General features: G+C 45.9%; 1 protein-coding gene across 1 annotated transcript; it reads left to right on the top strand.

The window, feature by feature from the left end:
* Positions 3,207-4,611, top strand: LOC100521066 (olfactory receptor 10V1-like). Its single transcript, XM_003122719.3, has one exon. The coding sequence runs from the start codon at positions 3,452-3,454 to the stop codon at positions 4,418-4,420; it is 969 nt and encodes a 322-aa protein (XP_003122767.2). The 5' UTR covers positions 3,207-3,451; the 3' UTR covers positions 4,421-4,611.

Genomic DNA, 10,133 nt, shown 5'->3' with positions numbered 1-10,133 from the left:
GGGAGAAAAGCATTAGAAAATAGTAAGCTCCCAAATTTCTCTAAAACACCTTTGAGAATTTTTTTGCTTTTAGACTTGTAACACGACTGGTGTCGTGCTTTGCGTGCAGTATTGCCTCTTCATTTTCTTCATTTAATATTATTATGATAAGCACTCTCTCACTTTATTAAACCTTGTAGTTATAACAATTTTTTATTTATAACAATTTTAATAGCAATTTGAATATACCTCAAGTGACTGGAATGTCACTTTTTGTTAAGAATTTGTTTTACTTCCCTATAAAAATTGTTATCAGGGGTTCTTTTTGTGGCATAATGGGTTAAGGATCCCACATTGTCAGAGTTCCCTTCATGGCTCAGTGATTAATGAATCCGACTAGGAACCATGAGGTTATGGGTTCAATCCCTGGCCTTGCTCAGTGGATTAAGGATCGGGCGTTGCCGTGAACTGTGGTGTAGGTTGCAGATGCAGCTTGGATCCCGAGTTGCTGTGGCTCTGGCGTAGGCCGGTGGCTACAGCTCTGATTAGACCCCTAGCCTGGGAACCTCCATATGCTGCGGGAGCAGCCCAAGAAATGGCAAAAAGACAAAAAAAAAAAAAAAAAAAAAAAAGGATCCCACATTGTCACCGCAGTGGCTTGGGTTTGATTCCTGGCCCAGGAACTTCCCCAGATCGTGGGCTTGGCTAAAATAAATATTATCAAAGCATACTGCACATATCTTTATGTATCTGGCTCTAAACTCAAGATTATTCCCTCAGGACAGACCCTTCAATGTGAGAGTAGTGATTCAATGCATGTAACATTTTGAAACTTTCTTAAAAATTGCTGATTTTCTTTCTAGAAAGGATGCACTCTTTGAGCATTAGAAGTATTAAATGGAAGATTATTATTTCTACTTCAAAAGTACTGGGTAACAATTTTTGGCATTGATAGAACCTCAATAGCTCTCCAGTGTTCATGTCAACACAGAGTTACAGCGTACCTGGTATGAACTAGGTCCCGGGCATTAGTAAAGAATGGAACTGTATCAGTCCCTGCCCTCATGGAGCCTGAAGTCCGTGGAGGGGACAGAGATATACAAGGGAACTCAGAGGCAAACACTCATTAAAGGAGTCCTGAGATCCCTGGTTATAGATAATCGTTCTCTTTTTTGTGTCTGACTTGTCCCCTTGGTGTTTAATTCACGAAGGTTAAATATTTGGGGTGGAGGGTGTGTTGAGCATCTTTACTTACTCTGAGCAGGGAGAGAGGCAGGTGTGGGCGCCAGTGCTGCTTCCAGATGAGGAATTATACAATACTCTTAGAAACTTCCAGATGGAAAATTTCCAACTGTGATTCTACTCATTTTCCAACCCTCACTCCACACAAAGCTGTGTCCAACAGAAGGCCACACAGAGGCAGAAGCATTTAGAAAAGGAAAGAAAAACTTGAGGCACAGCATGCTGGGAGCCAGACTTTAAAAGGGCTGGCTTGCTAGAATCAAAACGACAATAATATCCAAAGGAAAACAATGGCAAATCAGCAAGAATACTAAGGGTGCATTATCCTGCTCATGGTGGAAAACAACAATGTCCTCACATGATTTCGTATTCATAAAAGTCATGATATAGCTTCAGACATCAGCACAGTACAAATACATTCTTTTGGAGGGAATGAAATGAGGTGATCCTGTTAGTTTTGGTTTAACTCAGGGTGCCCGTCGTCCCCACTCCCCACTGATCTGACCCTTACCGTGGCATGTGACACACCGAATCCTTGGCAGCAAGGCCAAGTGTCCATTTTTGTTTCTACAGTAGATGTGATATGATGTGTGTATGTGGGGGAGTGGGGGTTGGGGAGTGTTGTTTAGGATACCATATAAACTTGCCCTGAAATTCTTTCCTATGATGATGGGCAGCAAAAAGGAAATTGGATAGAGAGATTCTAAAATAAGTATAAAATACAGGATTCTTTTCCTTTATGCATCTAACAATCATCTATTAAAACCATCTCCATGCTAGTCCTTGTGGACAGGACCTGGCATTTCATGTTGGGGCCATTTACAGAAGTGAGGGCAGAATTAAGGGCACCTTTATAAGAGAGGGTGGGACACTTAAGGGCTAGCAATGGTGGGGCATTGTTTACAGCCTTGGGCCTGAAGTGACAGGTGAGTGGAGCCCAGCAAAAACTGGAGCCATGGAAGATGGGCTCCCCACCAGAGCTGTGGTCATGGAACCACGACGGTGGGAGGAGAGGATAAATACCTTACATCCCTTTATGCTGCTCTTGATTCTCCTGCAAGTACCTTTCACTGGCCAAATCCAACCAGAAGCCACAGGGTAAGTGAGCCTGCGTGATCCAGTCTTCAGTGATCACCTCCCACGGAGCAGAGCAGGGTGGAGAATGAATGCTGGAGGAGGAACCTAGAATAACCAACAAAACCTTCCCTTTGCAAATCACTAAGAGGAAGAGCAGTCTTCAAAAGGGATGGAAACCCAATGTCCAGAAAACAGGAGGAGCATTTGGGTAGAAGAGCATCACAGAGGCCTTGGGTGAGGAAGGTCACAGAAAGGGGAGTACCTAACCACCTCAAATGCAACACAGATCAAGTAAAAAAAAAAAAAAAAAGGCAGCTATTAGATTCAGCAATTTGGAAGCCGTTGGTGACCTTCCTTAGAGGGGTCTCTGGGCATAAGATGGAAACCAGATTGTGCTAAAGAAAGAATAGGAAATGGTTAAAATAGAAGGGAGACAGGGAGGCTTTAGAGGATGGTAAAAGATGGAGGGAAGTTGCCTTTTACTACAGGAGGTAAAGTTGCTGGAGATGGGGGAGCAGAGTCAGATACTGGAGGTGGAATTACTTCCAGGAGAATATAATACTCACTGCACTATGGAAACAAGAAATGACTTGTACATCAAGATCCCAGGCCTTGACATAGTATCCATGAGGATGCAGGTTCAATCTCTGGCCTCAATCAGTGGGTTAAGGATCTGGCATTGCTGCAAGCTGTGGCGTGGCTCACAGATGTGGCTCGAATCTGAAGTTGCTATGGCTGTGGCGTAGGCTGAAGCTGCAGCTCCAATTTGACCCCTGCCCAGGAACTTACATACGTCACAGGTGTGGCCATAAAAAGAAAAAAAAAAGATTTCAGGAGTTCCTTGGGGGCTCAGTGGGTTAAGGATCTGACATTGTCACTGCTATGGTTTGGGTCATTGCTGTGGCACAGGTTCCAACCCTGGATCGGGGAACTTCCACCTGCTGTATGTGTGGCCAAAAAGAAAAATAATGTTCAGTGGGGAGTTACCACTGGGTGATTGCAACAAAGCTGTTGTAGAATCGAGTTGCTGAATTGGATTGGAAGTCATGATGGTTGGAGTTGAGGAAGGAAGGGAGAGGGCAGGAGTTAAGTGGGTCATCCAGCAGGAGCGCTGCATCCTGACGTTTATCTATCTTCAGGGTGAGCAGCGCCGATGCCATTAGCAGGTCTGATTCACCGAATAATGGAGGAGGCGAATCAGACTGAGATGATCCACTTCCACTTCCGCCCCTTCTCCAAACTCCCCGAGGTGCAGATGCTGATTTTCGTGACCTTCCTGATTATGTACCTGGTCAGCATCAGCGGCAACAGCTCCATTGCTCTCATCATCTGGATCTACCGTTCCCTCCACACCCCCATGTACTTCTTCCTGGCCAGCCTGGCCGTCCTGGAGATCTGCTACTCTTCTACCATTGCCCCTCTGACTCTGGCCAGCATCCTGTCCATGGAGAAAACCCTCATCTCCCTGCCTGGCTGTGGTGCCCAGATGTTCTTCTTCATATTCCTGGGCAGTGCGGACTGCGTGCTGCTGGCCATCATGGCCTATGACAGGTTTGTGGCCATCTGCCACCCTTTGCATTACACCCTCATGATGAGCTGGCGGTTGTGTGCCCGACTGGCCCTGGGCTCCCTGGCACTGGGCTTCATCTTGGCCATGCAGCTGACTGTGCTCATCTTCCGACTCCCCTTCTGCAGCAGCAAGGAAGTCGGCATGTTCTATTGTGATGTCCTTCCCGTCATGAGGTTGGCCTGTGCAGATACCCGGGTCCACGAGGCCACTTTGTTTGTGGTTGGTGTCACTGTCCTCACCATACCCTTCCTGCTCATCGCCCTCTCCTATGTCTTCATCGTGGCCGCCATCCTCAAGATCCGCTCTGCAGAGGGGAGGCACAAGGCCTTCTCCACCTGCTCCTCCCACCTGACCGTGGTCCTGCTCCAGTACGGAGGTGGGAGCCTCATCTACCTGTGCCCCAGCTCCAGCTACTCTCCAGAGAGGGGCCAGGTCGTGTCTGTGGTTTACACGTTCATCACCCCCATGCTGAACCCCTTGATCTACAGTCTGAGGAACAGAGAGCTTAAGGATGCTCTGAAAAGAGCAACGATGAGGTTCCTGCCGTCCTAAACACAGCAAATGCCCTGGATGTTCCTCTGCAACATTGCCGGCTGGAGACAAGTAGAGAGATATGCTCTCTGAAAGATGGGGAGAAAATGGGGCTAAAAGGTGATTTTTTTTTTTTTTAAATGGGCCGTACCTGTGGCATATGGAGGTTCCCAGGCTAGGGGTTGAATCGGAGCTTCAGCTACTTGCCTACACCACAGCTACTGCAACATAGGATCCACATCACATCTGCCACCTATACCACAGCTCCCGGCAACACTGGATCCTTAACCCACTGAGCAGGGCCAGGGATCGAACCCCACGTCCTCATGGATACTAGTCGGTTTCGTTACTGCTGAGCCATGATGGGAACTCCAAGAGGTCATTGGTTCTACACTTTACTGCTTCCTAGTTATGCTACTTTTAAGTCATTTTCCTTTTCTCAGTCTCAGATTCCTCATCTCTGAAATGGAGATTATGGAAGTTCCTGTGTGGTGCAGCAGGTTAAGAGGCACAAACTCAGCATAAATTATGGAAGTTCCTGTGGTGCAGCAGTTCTGCTGCCACAGCTGTGGCACAGATCGTTACTGTGGTTTGGATTTGGTCCTTGGCCTGGGAATTTCCACAGGCTGCAGGCCAAGGATCGAACCAAAAATAAATAAATAAATAAAATGGGGATTAAAAGGCCCACTAAATAGGAGTTCCCTGATAACCTAGTGGTTAAGGACACAGCGCTGTCACTGCTATAGCTTGGGTTACTGATGTGGCTTAGGTGTGATTCCTGGCCTGGGAACTTTCACGTGCTGTGGGTGTGGCCAAAAAAAAAAAAATGCCCATAAGACCTAAATTCTGGGATACTTATGAGGATCAAAAGATACATTGAGTGAAAATACTTTGTGACTTTCAAAAGGAGATAGCGCAGTGCATGTCCCTATTACTATCCTCAGTATAACATGGACGTTCCCAGGCCGGGATTGGACCCGAGCCACCACAGTGATAATGCTGGATCCTTAACCTGCTCTGCCACCAGGGAACTCCCTCAGGTTCTTGGCAGACCCAGGCATTGCCCAAGAATAAGATAGAAACTGAACCAGGACCATCCCAACCATTCTCTCCTGGTTCCCATCACGTAAATGCTGAGTTTGTGTCTCTTTGAATTATTTATCTTTCATCCTAAATTCTCTTGTGGGGAAAAGTGATGGGAAAAGCACTAGAGTTTTAAAGGTTTGGTAGTTTCTCTTACCTTTATACCTGGAGCTAACCTGTCTCCATCTCAAGCTCTGACTCCATATTAATCTGCTTCCAAATCACTATCCCCTTATCTCCATTTTCTATCTTTTCTTCTCTCATTTCCTCTCTCTTGTACACGCATGTGCGCATGTGCACACACACACACACACATGCATGCACATTCATTTATAGTCTCCCTTCCTGTATAGCCCTGGTTGATATGACCTGAATATTAGCTTTCCTTCCAAAATCATATGTTGAAATACTAATGCTCCATGTGATTGTATGAAAAGATGGGGTCTTTGGGAGTCGTTTAGGTCATGAGTGTAGAGTCCTCAGGTATGGGATTAGCGCTCTTATAAAAGAGACCCCATAGAACCCCCCAGCCCCTCCCGCCACGTGAGGGCACAACAAGAAGTTTGTGACCTGGAATAGGGCTTATACCCAACCATGCTGGTACCCTGGTCTCCGACTTCCAACACCCAGAATTAAGGGAAATAAATTTCTGCTGTTTCTAAGCCACCCAATCTGTGGTATTGTGTTACAGCCGGCACTGTACTCACTTAGACTAAAACTCAACTAAGCATACGTATTATGGAAAAATTGCTTTGTCAGTTAAGACTCTTGCTATAGAAAAGAGGCAGTATGGGTTTAAATCTGGGCTCAGGTAAAGCAAAGGTAATTTTGTGAAGATGAACACTGACTGGATACAGTGAGGAGGGGAGAGGGCTCAGGCATACGGCTCTGAGCAGTCCAAGAAGGATGATCATTCTTAGATGATAGGGTGTCTCAAGGCAACGGTGGCAGAACATAGATGCCTTCCTATCTTTTGTGGGGTAGAGGAGGCTCATTCATTCTTATGCCCATTGATTATTGAGGGATGTTTAAAAAACATTTTTTAGCCACACCCACAGCATATGGAGGTTCCCAGGCTAGGGGTTGAATCAGAGCTGCAGTTGCCAGCCTGCACCACAGCCACAGCAACACAGGATCCTTAACCCATTAAGCAAGGCCAGGGATCAAACCTGCATCCTCGTGGATACCGGATGGGTTGGTTACTGCTGAGCCATGATGAAAACTCCTCTCTTTTCTTTCTTTCTGACATCAATCACAGGCCTAAAGGGCAGAAACCATAACCAGAATGCATGTTACATGAAACTGAAATGTCACCTTATTCTTTTGAAAGACAAGAATCCAAAAGGATGTTCTTTGGTTCACTTACAGAGGCTTGCTGCCTGAGACACAGGGAGACTAAGTAGCTTGTTCAAGGTCACACAGCCAGTAAACACAAAACTGAGATTTGACCTGGGCACAAAACCACTCTGTCTTCCAGCATGCTATCCCTGTCCTATAAAAGCTTGGGAAAATCACTTCATTTTTCTGTACTTAATTCAATTTCATAATAAAATGGAGACAATAACATCTACTCTGTCTCCTCGAGCTAGTGTGAGATCTCCAAGGGAAAAAAAAAAACCCACAAAACAAACTGTAAAAGGACATAAAAGATTCAGTACAGTCATTCAAGCATCCACACGGAGAAACACATTTGATGGCTTATTCTGGGGGGGGGGGAATGGGGGCACCTGTGGCATGCAGAAGTTCCTAGGTCAGGGATCGAACCTACACCACAGCAGTGACAACCCTAGATCCTTAACCTGTTTAGCCACCAGGGAACTCCTATGTCTATTTATTGTCTTTTTAGGGCCGCACCTGCAGCATATGGAGGATCCCAGGCTAGGGGTTGAATCAGAGCTACAGCTGCCGACCTATGCCACAGCCACAGCAATGCAGGATCTGAGCCGTGACTGTGACCTACACCACAGTTCATGGCAACACTGGATCCTCAACCCACTGAGCAAGGCCAGGGATTGAACATGTGGCCTCATGGATGCTAGTCAGATTCATTTCCTCTGAGCCATGCCAGAAATTCCAATGGCTTGTTTTTTTAATTGTAAAGAGTTTAAGGACATAAGTATGCAGTGGCCTTTCACCTAAGGTTTGCCTCTGTTGGTCCTGTTCCTCTTCACAGGTGTTAGAGGAAATAAGCAAGTCTTGTGCAGCTTGGGGGTAACAGCAGCCTTCCCACCATGAGGCTTCCACACTGAGTCTTCCCTATCCAGGCTCTTTAGAGGAGAACTACACGCTCAAGGGTTCCAGGGATTGAGGAGTTTGTATCAACATAAAAACAAATTAAGGGAGTTCCTGTCATGGCTCAGTGGAAATGAATCTGACTAGTATCCATGAGGGTGCAGGTTCAATCCCCGGCCTTGCTCAGTGGGTTAAGGATCCGGTGTTGCTGTGAGCTGCAGTGTAGGTGGCAGACACAGCTCAGATCCTGCATGCCTGTGGCTGTGGTGTAGGCTAGCAGCTATAGCTCCAATTTGACCTCTAGCCTGGAAACTTCCATATGCCATGGGTGTGGACCTAAAAAGCAGAAAAGAAATTAATACAGTGCAAATTGTTTATATTGTTAAACCATTGTCATAGATATGTGGTATAGGGAGATGCATGTTAGGAAAACATCTGAACAATATGATATAGCACATCTTTATAAATATAACACATTATTATTATTATCATTATTATATTATTTTGCTTTTTAGGGGCCCACTGAGTGAGGCCAGGTATGGAACCTACTTTCTCATGGATACTAGTTGGATTCATTTCTGCTGTGCTACAACAGGAACTCCTAAACACCTTATTTTCAAAAAATTTATTTTATTGAGGTATAGTTGACTTACAATCCTGTGTTAATTTCTGCTGTACAGCAAAGCGATTCATTTATACATATATAGATTCTTTTTCATATTCTTTTCTATTATAGTTTATCACAGGATATTGAATAGGGCTTCCTGTACTATACCTTGTTGGACCTTGTTGTTACCCATTCTATATATACTAGTTTGCATCTGCTAACGTCAAACTCCCATGCCACGCCCCCCACCCTGCCCTTTGGTAACCACAAGTCTGTTCTCTATGTCTGCAAAACACATTATTTTATTTTATTTTTGGCTGTGTCTATGGCATGCAGAAGTCCTGGGCCAGGGATCAAACCTGAGCCACTGCAGTGACAATGCTGAATCCTTAACCACTAGGCCACCAGGGAACTCCTATAACACATTGTTTTGAATAGAGTTCAGTGATACAGACTTCATCTTTCAAGACACATGGAGTTGCAATTGTATTTAGTTTTACAGTCCAGGAGGCATCTTCTTTCTTCCTTCAGGAGAGGAGAGGAAAATCCTTAGGGAGTGTGAGTGTTGTCAACTATTCTTTGATTTATTCAAATGTTTGCAGTGCCCAACCTCATGGCAGCCCTGGAGGGTAAATAATGTAATACCTTGCTGTTCTCGTAGGCAACAGGGTGTAAGACAACAGAGGGTTTGCTTTTAAAATAGATCTGAACAAACCCAGTTGGGGGTGGGTGGGCAGAGGACCAAGAAGAGCACCTGTGGCATCTGGAGGTTCCCAGACTAGGGGTCCAATCAGAGTGAAGCCGCTGGTTTATGCCAGAGCCACAGCAACGCAGGATCCAAGCTGAGTCTGCAACCTACATCATAGCTCGTGGAAATGCTGGATCCTTAACCCATGGAGCGAGCCCAGGGATTAAACTGGCCACCTCATGGTTCCTAGTCAGATTGGTTAACCGCTGAGCCATAATGGGAATGCCAAGGCCTCGCTCTTAAAGACAGAGTAGGGGTTTTCCAGATAGGAAATGGAAAAAAGGCAGATTGGGCAGAGCGAGGTGGGAAATCCTGGGCACATTAGGTTCAGAGAAGAGGTAGGTGTTTGGTGAGGCCGCTGGTGGGACTGTGTGTTTTAGGGACTAACAGTATTTGGGGCTGGGGTCAGACTGGGCAAGGGCTTCAACGCTGTTCTAGGAAGAGTCTGGACACCCTACTCTGGTAATGAGAAGCCACTAATGAGTTTTAATCAGAAGGGAGACGTGACGGAACCGTATTACAAGAAGATTCATTTTATACATTTGGTGAACACTACGTGAGTGCCTAGTATGTTTTTGGCCTGATGCTTGGGTCTGGATTCACATCATTTGAAGGGGGAGATGAGGTTGCTGATCTCCCAGAGCTCATGGAAGGTGCCAGAGGTAATTATATGGGGTGATACAGGCCACAACTAAGGGCAGGGTGTCAGGGGAGCAGTTTGAGGGATGCTCAACTCAAGCCTGGGATGGATCAGGGTTGTCCAGATCAGATATGGGGAGAAGAGGGCTTTAAGAAGGTGACATAGCATAATGCTGGCATTGATTTGGGATCTGAACTGTGTTCCGGGCAGCTACAGAGACGGCTCCCAGTCTTCGTTCCCTGGTGCAATCCCCTTGCCTCAAGTGTGGGCTGAACCTAGTGTTTCATCTTTTATCAACAGGACGTGGCAAAAGTGAAGTCACAGCTGAGATCAGGGTACAAAAACACATTGACTTTTCTCTCACTCTTTCTTTCTCCATCCCTTTCACCCACTTGGTCTGATGGAATTCAGCTGCCATGCTGTG

This window comes from Sus scrofa, chromosome 2 (genome assembly GCF_000003025.6).
Source record: "Sus scrofa isolate TJ Tabasco breed Duroc chromosome 2, Sscrofa11.1, whole genome shotgun sequence".
In the NCBI taxonomy this organism is placed as follows: Eukaryota; Metazoa; Chordata; class Mammalia; order Artiodactyla; family Suidae; genus Sus; species Sus scrofa.
The sequence above is the reverse complement of the archived record's forward strand: the minus strand, read 5'-3'. Positions and strand labels throughout refer to the sequence as shown.

Coding starts and splice junctions, on each gene's coding strand:
- LOC100521066 (XM_003122719.3), top strand. CDS start 3,452: ATGCCATTAGCAGGTCTGATTCACCGAATAATGGAGGAGGCGAATCAG.